Source organism: Amblyomma mixtum, chromosome 7, assembly GCF_055824585.1.
Source record: "Amblyomma mixtum isolate Tamu chromosome 7, ASM5582458v1, whole genome shotgun sequence".
Taxonomy (NCBI): Eukaryota; Metazoa; Arthropoda; class Arachnida; order Ixodida; family Ixodidae; genus Amblyomma; species Amblyomma mixtum.
Window position 1 is genome coordinate 99,844,117 of NC_143018.1, and position 17,044 is coordinate 99,861,160.

A 17,044-nucleotide genomic window follows, 5' to 3' on the forward strand; every position below is an offset into this window, starting at 1 on the left:
ACTTTTGCCCTTAACTGGCATATTAAATGCGTCAGAAACATACCCGTACTTTTAATCAGCAAACAGTCAGCATCATTTCTAAAGATTCTTGCACTGAACAAATTGTTCCGCGCGCCGAGGAAGCAAAGGGGAGCAAAGAGAAAGCTGAAGTCGCACGTGATCAGGCCTCGAGGTCACAGTGGAGAAGCGTGCACCAGCGTCGAACGCGAGCTCCGCCCCAAGCACCAGCCGCCATGGACCCCGCCGCTACAGAGTCAGCACAGCCCCCGCACAGCGAGACGTCCGCTGCACAGGACAGCGCAAGGTCAGTTTGAACCCTTTCGCTCAGGCTGCGTCCACTCCGAACGATTTTCATGCCTTCTCCGCGCTGCTAACACCCTGAAAGAGCAAGCGGCGGGGCGGGGTTGCGAGTCTAGCGCAGATGGGTGGACTTTCGCCATCCCTGCCCAGCCATCTGTCACTGTGCGGCGTCTTATGCACAGACAGATATACCTCTATAATGGAACTCTGCGGCAGTGACCTCAGTGCGCGGACTCGCAGTTTTCACTCTAGCCGTGTGGTCGGGTGCAACTCAAGAACACAGCGGCTTTTCCCCATAAAAGGACCTCCTTCCAAGCAATGGCGTCCGCGGGGGAATCTCATCACCCTGTTAGCGTGACAATGCAGGAAGCGGCGCCACAATGGAGAGCGGGGTCTGTCCCGACCACACATGAAAGAGATTATTCCTTCGATCTACCACTCCCTGCTTTGTCACACTCATGAAAATTGCCCGATGCCATTGGCTGGAAGCGGGACCTTTGACGGGCAAAAGCCAAAAGTGAAGCACTCCTTGCATTGCATTCGAATTTGCACGTAAAGCCATCGTCCCGTCTTCGATCTCCCAGCTAACAGGGCCCCTGTCGTTGCGTCGTCCAGTCTGTCAGCCTATACCCTATTACTACTCCTTTTCCTCTCAAAATGCTCCTCTTTCCGGCAGTTCACCGCCTGTGGCTTGGCCACTCCCCCGTAGTGGGTATGTGCCATTTTATTGGAGGCCAACCAACCAACCAACCAACTATAGCTTTTTGTGCCATACCGCTCTAATGCCAATAGCTATACTATTGCCTCGAGCAAGTCTCTGCGGCACTCTAGACGAAACTGCGAGCGCTGTCCATCTTCATCGCGTGGCAGAGTGCGCTTACGGAAGCCGCCGCCTAGCTATTGCAGATTCCACGCCAGTGCCGTAGAATGCTGCCTCGGAGCGTAGCCTGGGTGGTGTTGGCATTTTCCTGCTCCGACAGTAGGTCGATTTTTCCAGAAAGGTTTGGTTTTTTTTATGGGGGGTTAACGTCCCAAAGCGACTCAGGCTATGAGAGACGCCGTAGTGAAGGGCTCCGGAAATTTCGACCACCTGGGGTTCTTTATCGTGCACTGACACCGCACAGTGCACGGGCCTGGTACTGTCGCCGAAATGCTCTGTTGTGCGGGGCCCTGCTGCGACGCTTGCAGGGCTCACTTTCAAAGCCTACAGCGCAACACACGTGGATGGTATTGCCATTGCTCTGGCTCTCGCGAATCCCAAGTCAAAACACATCACCGACTCGCGAGGGGCCTGTCGGAACTACGAGTTGGGCTCGGCTCTCCCCCGCTTGCCTGGCGCATACTGGAAAATAGCTGTCGATGCGAAGATCCAACTCCACGCAACCTGATTTGGGCCCCCGGTCACCAGGGACTCCAGGGAAACGAACAGGCCGATCAGGCCGCCCGCGCACTCTCTCCCCGGGCTATCTCCCTGTCCTTGGAAGGGTACTCCCAGTCAGACAATCTGGCCCTTACATTCAAACAAATAACTGATTACTACAAGGAGGAGCACCGGCGCTACCCGGCCCCTTGTAACGGTCTGGATCGCGCTGACGAGCGCCTCCTCATCAAAATTCTTACTAACACTGTACTGTGCCCGGCGGTGCTTAAACATTGCAATACATCCTTCGATGGCGCGTGCCAGTTCTGTGAGGAGGTGGATGACACCTTCCACATGGTTTGGGCGTGTCAGTCAAACTCATCTATCCCCCCCCCCCCAACCCCAACCCCACCAGAGAGGACTGGGAGGCGGCCCTGCTCGGCTGTCAAGACCTAAAGAGCCCAAAGGCCTTGGTTCAACAGACGCGGGCGGCGTTGCTTGCCAATGGGGCACCGGAATAGGGGCTCCACCTAGCATTGTAAGGGGAAAGGGCCAATAGGGTCCTACCCCAATCACCTTTCTGTACAAATTTATTTGCCCCTAAATGTTTTTCACCACCACCACCCACAGCAGAGCTCTGCACTTTCCCACGTCTTATACGCTAGCACGATCGTGACCGCACAGTGTTGGTTGTCTAGTGATGTTTGGTGAACACTCTGTGCTCTCCTGATTTTTTTTTTGTTTGGGGGGGAGGGGGGGAGAACGGCGCAGTAATTGTCTCAGATGTCGGTGCACACCCGAACCGTTCCGTAAGGAAAGGAAGGTGGGAGTGAAAGTAGATAAAGAAGATAGGAAGAGAGAGGTACCATAATTGGAGGCCTTCTGAATAATTTCGACCACGTGGGTATCTTTAACGTGCACTGAAATCCGCACAAACACGGGCGACTTTTAACGGGACAGTGTTAAGGGCCCCGTGTCGCAGAAAATCCGGTGTCGGCGTAGGCGGCTTTGGTTGTGAGCGAAAAATCCCAGAAGCGTAAATATATAAAACCTTGTAGCAAATTGGCCGAGTTGGGGAATCGAACCAGGGCCTCCGGAGTGCGAGGCGAGCTCGCTAACCCCTCCGCCCCGCCATTTCGATGATCCGTAATGAACAAAAGCGCGTCTGGTCAATACGGTGTTTTCTTAGAAGGGTCCTTTAGAGAAATATACTAAGGTGTATATTCCTCCCGGGTGTACACCGATATGTGAGAGACATGCGTATCCTTTTCTTAAAATCAATTTTAATTTCATTTTCTTTCCCTTATGGTGCGGTTAGGTTGTCCACCGAGATATGAGAGAGAGTCGTCGTTTCCTTTCCTTCGGGCAAGGCGTCGCGCCTAACGGGCGATGGCGTTCCGTGGACCGCTTGGCAACGCTGCAACACGCTGTCGCGTCGCACTCTTAAAGACGAAGTTTAGAAAGCTCCAATTTTTTAGAGCGCAGCTCTTTGGCGTCCGTTCCTGGGTTTCGCGTCGTCGTCGGCGTTGTCGTCGGCCTCGTAACCAGCTCCGCCCCCCTTTCATCCCCCCAGCGCTAGCAGCGACCGACTGATACCGCTGGATGCCGCTGACGCCGCTAGAGAGTCAAGATAACGTGACTGCATAGAACACCGTCGCCGCCATGCAGAAAGAGGAGGAAAGGGTCCCCCCCCCCCCCCCCTGTTCTTGTGTGGCGGATAGGGTGCTCTTCAGTTGCCGACGCGCCGGTTATTTCACGTAGGCCCAGGCAAGTCGACGAATACGTGACCACCTTCCCACGGCTAGACCTGGTTCTTAGCGCTGCAGAAGCGAGGGTATCATATTAAGGCGGAAGCCTTAATATGATAGGCGGAAGCAGGAGTTGTCGACAGAAAATGTCACGCTTTTCAATTGGTCGAAATGCTCGTGACGTCACAGTGCGCGAATTTCAAATGGGGCCAATTGTACTTTGGCTAGTAACCATGCAACCAATCAAAGGGATCGTATAGTGATGCTCCAACTAAGTGGACTGAGTTTAGTTAATTGCTTAATTAATCAATTAGCCTAATTAAGATAGAGGAGAATGAATAGGTCAACAGAAAGAGGAAAAGAAAAGAGAACGCGTTCGAAACGCGTACTGCGTGAGGAACATAGTCCCTGTCCAGCCTAATCATATCAGTGCGGCCACTTTTGCCACACGTGATTTGGCGTTCTGCAGCACGGGACGTACTGTTCCCCGCGCCGACTTCCACCGTGAAAGCCACGCACCTGCCTCCTGTTACTCTGCCTCGCTTGGAGCCATTTGTACCTTTACTGAACGGGCAAACCTTGAAATTGCCGCTCCGCGCTTGATCGGCGCTTGCCGGCTTCGTAGCATTGTTTAACTCTGGGGCTGCATGAGCCCCCACACCGTCATTCGGCCTGAATTTGTCTTGTGGCAAGCCGCCACACATTTCCCTGTCATCAGATGACCTGATCGGACGCACATCGGGCGCGTTCGACAACGGCGCGGCGCTGCGTTCCATCCCGATACTTTTTCCACCAGAGATTCCAGTTTCGCGGAAAGCTGGCTCTCTTTTTACTTCTTCCTGGCTATTTTTCGTTCGCTCTTTTGACGTGTTGGAGGTCACAACCTCCGTCACCGAGCCTGCAGGAATTAGATCACTCTCCTGCTTGGTTTCAGACAATTTGGTCTCGACTGGCCCTAGACCATCAGAATTGTGCTGCTCTCTTTCTTTGCTAGCCGCCCGCAGTGGCGAAGCTGTGATTCCTTCAGAAATCTCGTTTTCGCTCTCTGCGGCATTTCCCAACAAAGAGGCGTCCGCGCATATCGGCTGATTACCTACAGCGACCTGACTGCTCTTTCCTCCACCTGTGCTTGAGCAGCATACGTCTTTGTCTTCCAGCACAGGCGGCCTCACCTCTCGGGACTCGGAGTAGTTGTCCCTCGCTAGTCCACTAGCTTTCCTAGACTCCTTGAGCTCAGCGAGCTCCAGCGCTAGCTGCTGGCGCTTTGCTTCTAATTCCTCCAAGACGCACTTAACATCCTGAGGTTTCTCCTCGCACAGCGGCGCCTTTCCTCCATTCACTTTCGCAAGTTCAGCCTGAAAGTACGCTAAGCGCGCCTTCGCTAATTCCACTTGGTACCTCACATCGAGTGAGGGCCGGCATGGATAACTCTCCATACCGCCTTCCGTACCCCTCAGCTGTCCTACCAGCTCGAACACAGGGACGTGAACAATGCGACCAAGGAAACTCAGTTTCGATGCGTCGATCCGCATTGCCAGCTCCTTGGCGTCGCAGTCCACCGCCACTTTCACCGGACGCTGCGATGAGCTGTCGCACGCCGCTGCTCCGCCGCCGGTGACCGTCAAGTTATCGACGCGCTGCTTTTCTGGACCGTATGCAGTCCCGCGTCGCTGGACTACTGCCGTGGTCCTTGCATCCTTGCCGCCGTCTCTCCGCAGGTCCTTTCTCGAACGCTGCTGTTGCCTGATCGTCGCCTTTCTCCCTGCCGTCAGCCTTCTTCCTGCGCCGTCTTCCGATGGCCGCAGGATCCTCGTCGACTGCGCCAGTAAATTTCAGGTTCTTTATCTTCCTCGCACCAGAGGTGCCCCGCCAGAGACGGTTGGTTTAACTCTCAAGACTGAAGCTTGATCTTCGCACCAGGGGTGCCCCGTCAGAGACGGTCTCTCGATGAATATAGATGCAGGGATAAAGGGAAAACTTATGTACAGTTTATGTACAGCAATTTACAATAGATACAAGTTCAGGCACTAGAGACAAATTAAAGAGCAAAAAGATGCAAAACAACAAAAAGGGTGGAACTGGCTAACACTAGGGGAGGCCCCTACTCGGCGTAGCCGAAGATGCGTAGCATCTCACCATAGCGCAGAACCCCGCTTGTGTTGTTGTTGTTGTGACTGAGAGAAGGATGAAAAGGAAATTGCACGGGCCTGCTACTGGCTCTAGCCAAGCCACCACCGCTGCCAACGTGCAGATAGAGGAGAGGTAAGAGGTCAGAGAAAAAAAGGCAAGAAAAGACGCGCGTCGCAGCAACAACTGCGTCCGCCGGAGCGGACGCTGCTGAACAAATCAGATAAGCGGCCGAAGCCGCGCTCGCCGAAGCGAAATCAGATACTCCACCCCGCTTCCAGTTGTTGTTGTTGTTGTTGTGACTGAGAGAAGGATGAAGAGGAAATTGCACGGGCCTGCTACTGGCTCGAGCCAAGCCACCACCGCTGCCACGTGCAGATAGAGGAGAGTTAAAAGATCAGAGGAAAGAGAAAAAGGAAAGAAAAGACGCGCGTCGCAGCAACAACTGCGTCCGCCGGAGCGGACGCTGCTCAAAAAGAAGCGGCCGAAGCCGCGCTCGCCGAAGCGAGAACAGATACTCCTCACCCCGCTTGTTGTTGTTGTTGTTGTGACTGAGAGAAGGATGAAAAGGAAATTGCACGGGCCTGCTACTGGCTCGAGCCAAGCCACCACCGCTGCCACGTGCAGATAGAGGAGAGTTAAAGAGCCGAAGAAAAAGAAAAAGGAAAGAAAAGACGCGCGTCGCAGCAACAACTGCGTCCGCCGGAGCGGACGCTGCTCAAAAAACAGATAAGCGGCCGAAGCCGCGCTCGCCGAAGCGAGAACAGATCCCCCGCTTCCAGCTTCGGGGCCCGGTTTTAAAAACCTGAAGGCCCGGCCCACATTTGGTGGCTTCCAATCATGTTACGATGTTCACATGATTGGTTTATCGAGAGCCTGGCCAGCCCTCCAGCTCCCGTAGGGCAAAAGCCCTTTCCACAAACCCAAACGCACGGTCGTGTCAAATAAAAACAAACACAAATATACATTCGTGCCAGAACGTGCGCGAATCTGTTCGGCGGGGCGGGTGGACACCCGTACTTCCCGGCGCGTTCGCGAGCGGCCGCGTTCCAAGAAAGGAGACGCTCCGCTTTGAGTGCCCCCAGCCGCGTTCCAATGACCCCCGCGAACGCTACCGATCCCTTACAAATTAATTGGCCATATATGAGGAATTACTTGTTTCCTGCCTTACATTCAGAGATTGTTGGGAGTCCTCATACCGCTCCTGGTGCAGTTTGCCGCGGTTAAGTATGCGCCACAGCCTTGCAGGTGGCTATTTAAAACACGTGGCCACCGGTGGTGCTTCAGAGACCAAAGTTGCTCTTCCCGGAGAGCCTCTCGCGAGCTGTGATGACGTCACAATGTCTCTTGACCAAGGTAGCAGGTGGGCCCCTTGCTTCTCGGGGAAAATTTTCGCTCATGCTGCCGACGGCTACGATGACGGCGCCGGGTGGTAGTGGTGAAATCTTTTATTGCGCCCAAAAAGAAAGGACGAGTCCAAGAGCCGGTTGCTCTGTCTTAAAGGAGGTCGGTGAATGGATGGAAAACTTTATTACGCAAGCGAGTTTGGACCGTGCAAGGTCTCAGGGTCACCGCACAGCCCCCACATTACGCGCATGTGTCCAGGCCAGAGATCCCTTGGGTTGTCGCTGCCTCCACCGCGCACTGGATCATCATCATCATCATCATCAGCCTGACTACGCCCACTGCAGGGCAAAGGCATCTCCGATGTCTCTCCAATTAACCCTGTCCTTCGGCAGCCGCGGCCACCATATTCCCGCAAATTTCTTAATCTCATCCGCCCACCTAATTTTCTGCGGCCCCCTGCTACGTTTGCCTACTCTTGGAATCCACTCCGTTACCCTTAAGGACCAACGGTTATCTTGCCTTCGCATTACATGCCCTGCCAAAGCCCACTTCTTCCTCTTGATTTAAACTAGGATATTATTAACGCACTGGATCAGCCGGCGTTTTTCTGCTGGCTCGGAAGTACCCAGGAGAGACTCCAACGTCTCTGGGGTGTTTGAGTTTTGTGTTGTAGTGTGGACAAGTCCACGCCGTGTCTGAGAGTGGCCGGAGTTGAACAGTGTTTGCACGTGGGGTCTATCTGTTGCGGAAAGATCCTGTGGTATAAGAGGGGGTTTGGAAAACTGGCAGTTTGTAGTTCGCGCCATAGGACGGCCTCGCGTGTTATTAGATCACGGTGTGCGGAAGGATAGAGACGTCTTTCGAGCCGGTAGTGCTGGAGTATGTCCGTGTAAGTGATGAGTATAGAATTTTCGTGAGATATTAGACTCAGAAGAAGCAGGCAGGCTGATCATACACTCGGCTCGGCACCTTGGATCTCTGGCGAGAATGTGTGCCTGGGCGTTTCCGCTGAGCGACTCGTGGGCTGGAGCCCTACGTAAGCGAGAGGTCGAAGAGGGTGCAGTAGAAAGTATTATGTGTAGCACCTGGCAAGAGATACGGCCAGCATCGTAGTTGCGGATAGCCTGTTAAGAATCACTTATGATGATTTTGTTATTAGGGTCGGCTAGCGATAGCGCAATGGCAACCTCCTCTCCTGCGATGACTCTTCCTGCACTGCGAATGCTACAGGCTGTGTACCAGCTGCGGTGAGGGGCGAGAGCTACTGCCTTCGTCGCTGGCTTCGAGGGATGGTAAGAGGCGTCCGTATACGTGACGTCCGGACGTCCGCTTAAATGTTTCTCGAATTGACATGCACAGTCTGCTCGTCTTTCGGCATGGTGTTCCGGGTGCATCCGTTTATGACTGGAAGGGATGCGGAGATTTAGGCGATATTCTGGTGTAAGTTCAGTATAACTTCAGGCCGCTCTCGGCGGGGAGATCCCAACTTGCTGCAGTACCGCTGGGACAGCCGGTGTGAATGAGAGCCGCTCGTATTGGGCAGTGAGGGTTGCTTCGATTGGGAAGACCCAGGGCCATCTTGTACGCTTTTCGGAGTGACGCCTCTAGCAGTTCGCTTTCGGATCTGTACCACCGACTGGTCGATGCGTTGGAGCGTGGCGTTGTAGCTACCGTTGGCCTGTAGGTGTAAACCCCGGATCCTGATGTGATCTGTGCGAGGGATCGGGTTGCCTTTCACGTGGAGGTTGATCTCAGGATGTATCTTTGGAGGGCGTCATCCCGGGGACATGATAATGATATACCCTGACTCTGTCACCGAGCAGGTGAGGCGAATTGTTTTGAGGTAATCTCCGGTCCGTTCGATTGAGGTTTGGATAGTCTCTTCTATATGGCCGTCAATTCCGTGCGTGATCGAAAGTGTGAGGTCGTCATCAGTTTGCCAGAAGGAGCACTAATGACTCGATTCCATGCATTTACCGCTCCGCTCTTTCATTCGGAGTTGTCCTCGTCAGCACACTTCTCAAGCTGTCCTGAAGTAGCTTAAAGAGCGTAAATCTCGTGACTTATCGCATGCCAAAGGTTTACTATAGACATGGATAATGGGTGGAAACCTTTAGTTATGCAGCTCGATTGCCACTCAACCAAGAGGTAATATCGGTGCGAAGGGCCCCGAAAGTAGGATCCCAATGAGTAAATGGAAATTATAAAGTTACCCTACTGTACAGTACGGCTTGTGTGCCTTGATTTCCGACACACCGTTCGACACATGCTCCACTTTTAACGCGAGAACGTTACTAACCCATGTCAGAAAAAACTCCTCCCGCATCGGCGTTGGCAACCGTTTAAAGCCTCGCAGCCTCATTTAAAGCCTGGTTCTAAATTCTCTCCAAACTTCGCGTCGACCGCTCACCGCTCGACCTTCGCCCCGGTGTTTTGAAACGGTAGGGAGGGATTTCTTCTTTGTTGAAAATTTAGTCCTTTTCGAAAGAAAAAAAACTGACTCCCGCCAGCTGGATGCCGTCGATAATAAGACTCAAGTTTATCATTAAGTTTGGTCTAATGTTTAGGGGAATCCCCCAAGGTGGAGTAGATTTGTAATAAGGGAGTAATTACTCATTGACATCCACCCGAGCGCAGCCATACGGCTACAAAGGAAAGCTATACAGCTTTCTCAGAAACTTCGTAGTTAAAGAAAAATTCGTCCTGGTCAGGGGTTCGAACCCGGGACCACCGCTTCACCGGAGCAGTCGCAGTTTCCACTTCAATAACTCGAAGTAGGAACTGTGTTGGTCAAATGTTTAGGGGAATCCCCCAAGGTGGAGTAGATTTGTAATAAGGGAGTAATTACTCATTACTTGACTGCTCCTGTGAAGCGGTGGTCCCGGATTCGAACCCCGGACCAGGACGAATTTTTCTTTGACTACGAAGTTTCTGAGAAAGCTGTATAGCTTTCCTTTGTAGCCGTATGGCTGCGCTCGGGTGGATGTCAATGAGTAATTACTCCATTAGTATCATTAAGTTTGTAAACAAGCGCGATTCCATATAGGTTGACCCAGGGGGCAGTCCTCCGTAACGCCGCCATATTGGATCAACTAGGGCCCCTCCTCTTTGTCGTGAAAATCGCCTATACAGCGACGCGCCATTCATAATCCCGCTTATGCAGAGCTAAGCATGTGGCGCCCAGGTCGCTTAGAGAAGACGCCTCTCTCTCTCTCTCTCTCTCTGCCTTCCAGGCCAGCCGAGCCCGAGGGAGAGGCGCAGGGTCGGAGCACCGGGGAGCCGCCGGCTGCGGACGACTCAGATGCCACTTCGGATTCAGACGCACCACCCGATGCTGCGGTAGGCGATGTCGTTTTTTTTTTTATTATTACGAGTACTGTAGCCTTCGGTGGTGCGTCTCTACATGCTTAATACTGAAGAAAGATGATAAAAATGTTAGACATTGAGAACAAGAAAAAGCATAATCAGTTACGTTTTGTTATTGCCTGTGAAGAGTTTCTTTATATTTTTCACTTCCTAAACGAGCTTTTGGTGTATAAAAATGCAGAACTTTCTAGACCAGACCAAACAAGAGTTTTCAAACGCCCCTGTTATTGGTACAGATGTTAAAATTCTTAGACATCTTGTGATTCGACTACGCAGCCCCTAAACAATGAAAGGAAGACTCTTAAGAGATATAGTACGAAATAAACACCATCGCAGGGCACAGCACTTTTATGTCAAGTGTTGCTTTTCCTGTGAAGCCCAGTACCTGTGAAGCCATAGCCAGACACAAGGGCAGCTACTAATACGATGTAAACATGCCGGTCATTGATAGGAACTAACAGAAAGCCGTCACCTAAAGAGAACAGTTTGTCGCGTTATCATCAGGTCAGGCTGTGATCAAAGTTTACCGTCCTTACTGCGCCAAAGAACCGGAACGCAAATGTGGTTTCCAGTCTCAAAATACAGGTAGTAGTGGTCCGTCTGTGAGTATTCGAGTCATCTTCTATGCGTTGCTTGAAGTCTTTAATAAAAAACAAAAGTCTTTCGGGTTGTAGCTTGGGTTAGTCAAAAAGGTTTTAACTATCTACCTGTCGTATACAAAACATTTCGGAAATGCAGCTACCGCATTGGCCCCTGGAAGTTTCTAAGCATAAAGAGGGGGGCATGCAAGCACACAGCCGAACAAACTTGACACACTGCATCTTCAGCCAGTTGCTTTTACACACTCGCGTCCCTGCGCCATGATGTAAAGCACGCGTGAGGGCTCCGGCCATATTTTTATGCGAAGCATATTACTAGAGCTACACTACAGCCCGTCGAGCGCGGCGGTGGAGCTACCATTGACCTTTAGCGTGACCACGTGACACCACGTGACAACATGACGTCACAGCAGAGGAGAGATGGGCTGCCGGCTCGCGCGGTCGGCCGCGGCGGTGGAGGCTCCACATCAGAGGCGCGGCGGCTGACCACGTGACAACATGACGTCACAGCAGAGGAGAGATGGGCTGCCGGCTCGCGCGGTCGGCCGCGGCGGTGGAGGCTCCACATCAGAGGCGCTGCAGCTGACCACGTGACGCTACAGCAGCGGTATAAAGCTGAGCTTGCCTCGCTCTCCGGGCACTTACGAGGCGGCCAGGTGTTGGGATGCCGCCTAGAAGCAGGGCTGATTTGAACGAGAAGCGAAAGCTTCAGCGTGCCACAGAGACCGATGAAGAGCGGGATGAACGTCTGGCTAAGCGGCGTGCTCAATATGCGGCTCGCGGACAACGTTCTACAACAACTGAATAACAAAGCGAGGAACTTTACCAAGCCTAGCCATCAATATGCTTCGCATCTGACTAGGCTTAACCTTAGCTAAGCCTCAGCCATTTTAATTTCTACTTTCACTGCGCATCTGCATCCTTGCGACCGAAAGCTAGCGCTCCACGCTCGCTTATGACGCATAACAACCCGCATATCTCACTCTTGGGTTAAGGTTAACAAAAAAAACCAATTTACCTTTTGCCGCCGCGGTGGCTCAGTGGCTATGGTGCTCGGCTGCTGGCCCAAAAGACGCGGGTTCGATCCCGGCCGCGGCGGCTGGAATTTCTTTGGAGGAGAAATTCTAGAGGCCCGTGTGTCACCCAGACTTCACGCACTTTTACGTGGGAAGCTCCCAGACACCCTTAGAGCGTGTGGGGGTAGCAGTCTCGGACTCAAAGGAGATGCCCTCGACTCAGCGTGGCAAGCTCAGCGGAGACCAGCCACCAAGTGACAAGAGGTTTTTGGGCGTTTGGTGCCCAGCTTTCGCCGGTCGCAAGCCAGAGAATGGGTCGGAGCCAAAGGTTCACAAAACAAAACAAAGTTTATGCAGCAAAGATACCATACAGAGGATTACACAATCACTAGTACAAGCACATACAAAGTGATTAAAAAACGATGCAACTCGTGCAAAGTTAAATTAGAGAGAGAATACAATACAGAGGCAATATTGCACCTAAAGTGCACTAACACACGAGAGAGAGGTAAACAAACAAAACACAATTTGTTCACCGGGCACTGCGGCAGTCCGACGACCAGAGTTCCACGACGATGCCGTCCCGCAGACTGGCGAACGTTGCCTCGTTGGTCCGTGGCTGGCCGAGTGGAGTTTTCCCCGGGAGTCGAACGGGCGCGCTTCTCCGAAGCTTAAACGGCGGTCCGGACTGACTTGACAGCGGTCAACGTCCTTCTTTTATAGGCTCGCTCTCCCGTCTGTTTGTTGTACGCGCCAGAGTAGGCGCGCACATACACGCAGCATTGGCAGTGCTGTCTCCCTTCCCTCTTCTCGCCGCCCACGCGTCCTCATTGGTTAAAGTCAGGAGTCGTTTCGCGAAGGTTCCAGCGTGTTCTAGCGTGGCGCCGTCGTGGCGGCGTCGCCGACGTCCGAGTGCAGAGGAGGGGGACGTGACTTAGTGCACGCAAGGCTACGCCCTTTTCCTCCGGTCAGCAGAAGAACCGACTCGCATGTTCGAGAATCTTCGGCGTGGATGACTCATTCCTTCGGCGCACGCCGTGGCGATGGAGAGAGAGGCATGCGCTCGGCGGGGGCTTTCCCTCTCTCCCGTTGGGCTCGCGCCGGCGAGACGCCGTGCGCGCGGCGGTTTTTCTTTGTTTCTAAAATGCACCGAATTTTGTGACACCGTGTACTGTGCGATGTCAGTGCACGTTAAAGAACCCCAGGTGGTCGAAATTTCCGGAGCCCTCCACTACGGCGTTTCTCATAGCCTAAGTCGCCTACATCGCACATAATTGATGATGAAGGAATTATGAATTACTAATTGGTGACTAATTACTGATTAATGACTAAATACTAATTAACAGCTAATTAATGCCGTATGAGCTTCGCCTTTAGGAGTGGAACGCGAACGCGACCACCCGTTCGGCGCGAAGCTACCGGCGCTTCTATGCCGTTCCTGTAGGAGGGCTTAGAGAGTCTCGTTAAATCTCGTACGGTGCCCGAATGCTCTCGTTTCAGTGCCCGGATGAGTGGAATTCTGTGCCCGGATGTTGGCTCTCGGTCGCGGCCTGACGTCACCACACTGCCGACAACGGGAGCTAAAAGCATATCATGCCTAAAATGGCTGCCGAAGTCAATATCAACCCACGAACCACGAGTTTGGAATGCCGTCGCTACCCCCTTAGCACCGCCGCGTGGTTACCGGCGTCTACACGCCTAACTTCGGTTATCATTTCTTTCAGAATGGCGGCACAGAAAGGAGCCAGTTTCTGAACAGAGATTTGCGCACCTTTCGTTGCTCAATAAACTCTATTGAAAATGTCTCTTTAAGCGCTGTGACATAGACGCAAATGCAGAACACATTCTGTGTCCGAATTACACGGTCATCTTTCAATACATCGAAATTCCTCCTTTTCGCTTCCGGCCCTTTCATTGCTCCTCGTTTTGCTACACCCTAATGTGGCTTCAAATTACGATATTCTGCTGCTTTTCATTACGTTTTCGCCTTCACTAGCCCTTCCTGAAGCATTAGGGTAACCTCTGCTCTCAAAGAAACGTGATTATACGAAATTTTCAAGTAAAACCGAACCTTTCTTAAAGGGAAACAGCATAGGTTTTAGAAATCAACGGGCTTAAGAGGGTCGAATCTGTGAAACTTGCACGTAAAGCATGCGAAGTCTTTTCGGGCTAGCACATGAAATAGTGAAGTAATCGTCGATTAAAATCCGGGGGCCTTTCAAGCTGCCTCTGCAGCGCACAACCCCAATTGAGGGGGGACATGATGACGTCATCGAAGATATCGGTACATTACCAATGCACAAACGCCTGCTTTGAAGGAAAAAAACCAACGCCCCCGAAGGCAAACCCTGCCGAGGGTTGTTTGACAGCGTCTAACGGGTCAGGGTAGTGTGTGGCTGACGACAGCGGTAATTTGAAATCATACCTTCCGTGACGTCACGCTGAGTTTCTCTGCACTCCTCCGGTGCATTGAGGAGAAGCGCAAAATTCAATCGTTGATTATGTCACTATTTTAATTGCTAGTGCAAAAATACTTGGCACGCTTTACCTACAGCCTATATAGATTTGAATCCTTGAATAACGTGGCATTCTCAAATAAGTGCTGCGGTTGCCTTTAATGCAGTAAGAGCCAGATTTCGAGCGACGGCTCCAACGCAGAGGGTCCCAACCAAGAAAGCCAGCAGATATGTACTATCGCGCTCAATATGAGTTGCAACGCGCGGTCATCGACCGGGGCTCGTTCCGTGGTGTGCCTCTTCCAAACAGTCGCTCGGAATTCTGGGAGAAACTTTTTTCCTGGGCGGGGGTGCTGTTGTTACCTGGAACAGCAGTTTCTCCCAGAATTCCGAGCGACTGTTTGGAGGAGGCACACCACGGAACGAGCCCCGGTCGATGACCGCGCGTTGCAACTCATATTGAGCGCGATAGTACAGTCGTGGGCCACTATGCACTTTGGCAGATCTTGTTTTCTAACACTTGCTGCAGGAGTGGTCAGTCCTCCGCTCTAATCCCTGCATTTTACCGCACATTGCAGCGAGAACCAGCGGCCGCGGCATCTGAAGGGGCTCCAGTTCTTCCAGAAGCCGAACAGAGAAACCCTACAAGGTGAGCAGGGCCCTCTTTTCTTCATTCGAGGGGTACTGAACAAAAACGGTTCCGTAGCGTAGACTGTCAGAAATATTTCTCGAAGCGCAGCCATGTGCCTTGCTGTTATCTTTGATGTCTCCGAAATACCTCTAAGTTGTACACTTTGGTGAGGACGAATTCCTCAACAGAGCGAGTGGCTGTATGATTAAGGTATCAGCACCAAAAGGACATTCGCCACAACACAAATGCATATGAAAACTGCATAACCTTTCTTCCTAGCCAAGAGTATCACTCTAGTGCATAACAGCGGCGCAGAGATAGCAAAAACTTGTGTAGAGAGCCTGCGTTGCCACTTTCAGACAGCGAAAGTAGCTGCCAAAACCACACCAACCAGCATATTTTTTAATATATTTTATTTCCCTGAATATGCCCATTTTTGCAAATAAATTTGAATTCGTAGTTGAGCCCCGTCCAGCCGTCTCCTCGCTTCGTCCACTCAGCGCACTCGAGCAACAGAGCAACATATACAGTCTAGCCCGGTTATAACGAAGTCGGCGGGAATCGGAAATCACTTCGCTATATCCGCTATTTCGTAATATGCGGACTACGAAAAAAAATGCAGACATCGGCATAGCGATTTATTGGCGCTGAAAGAAGTCTTCCAGCGTCCCCTGAACACGTTTCGCGAATGCGGACTTCAGGATTGCGGCTTCCATACCGTCCAACTGCGAACCAAAGATCTGGTCGAACTCCGCACTCCCGAGGCAAAAATGGGAATGGGAAATTGAAATCCCTTCGTTATAACCGCTATTTCGCTATAAGTGGCTTCGTTATAAACGGGCTAGACTGTATAGCAAAAAAAAAAAAACAGCCGGAACCCCATAAGTGTAGCGGCGCATGCGCACATCCTGCCTGTTTCGAACAATCTATCTGGGGTGGTATTCTGCCGGTGTCGCCTTTTGCGACATGTCGCATATGGGCGGGGCCTAAAAAAGTGCTTACAGATGCTCGAAGAAACGGAAAAAGCCGCCGGCACTTTCGTCTGCGGTGCATTCATTCACTCCGAGAAGCGACAATTTACCACTGCTGATTCACTAGCAGCAGTAGTTTCGTATCTTTTATAGCAAGAATATTTGCCATCACATGACGTCTAATGTTCAAACAAACATTTGCAAATTTAATATAAATTCGCTTTACTTCATTTAAGTCTATAAAACACCGCGAAAAAGCTCCAAATCTATTTTTCTTTCGTTCCGGACGGTTGTGCTAGGTTTCGGCTGCGTTTCGGGCAGTTGCAGACGGTAGCAGTGTAGCTGGAGGTGCCATTAGGCTTGCGCGCTCCAAAATCGAGAGCGTATCTAAAAAACTAGGCTGAATTGCAGCTTAAACTTTATCGTCGAAGCAAGGTAAGTCATAGCGAAAAGTAACAACACCAGTAGTTGCCGGTAAACATGCCGACCGGAATCGCAAGGACTGCTGAATTGGCTGAAGCGGGCGGCTCTCGCTTGAAAGGACGTCGCCATGTTTTCACGCCAAGGGCGCAAAAGCCGCAACTGCCGATTGCGTTCGTACGCTAACGGTAGCCCGTCGCCCGCGCGAATCGCTTCAGCGCATTCCGTTGTTCGACTAAGCGTAGTAAATTGGGGCGACGTCACGACGACGTAGCAGGAAGGCGGATCCGTGTTGTCACGCCGCCGTCACCGCGGCTCGAGCCAATCAGCGAAGTGCGACTGCGACATGTCGCAAAAGGCGACACCGGGAGAATACCACCCCTGATGTATACACGTCGCATGTGCGTCTAAAGAATGCTGCTGAGGCAGTACAGAAGATATGTGGCTTCTGTACTCGTTAGTGATCCTCTTTGCAGATGAGCACTTGAATTGCAGGAAGATGCCTATGTTGCGTGGTTTCCGTTGAGAAAGCAGTAATGGCGCTCCTCAGAAGCGAAGACAAGAGAGACTGGACATCAGGAACGTACAGTTGTCGTTGCTCTTTTCGTTCAGCCGCGTGTTCGCAGAAAACAAAGATGTTCCTGCCATCACAAAATCTTTTTTTTTGTCATAACTGCCGTACTCCCCGCCCACCCTTCATGTA

At 51.9% G+C, this 17,044-nt stretch overlaps 1 protein-coding gene across 1 annotated transcript in view; it reads left to right on the forward strand.

The window, feature by feature from the left end:
- Positions 1–233: 233 nt before the first annotated feature.
- LOC149336965 (uncharacterized) overlaps positions 234–17,044 on the forward strand; it is a 46,504-nt gene continuing 29,693 nt past the window's right edge. Inside the window, exons 1-3 of the mRNA XM_089554294.1 lie at positions 234–304; positions 10,116–10,221; positions 14,898–14,968. Coding sequence (XP_089410420.1) covers positions 234–304; positions 10,116–10,221; positions 14,898–14,968 — 248 coding nt within the window. The remainder of the gene's footprint in view (positions 305–10,115; positions 10,222–14,897; positions 14,969–17,044) is intronic.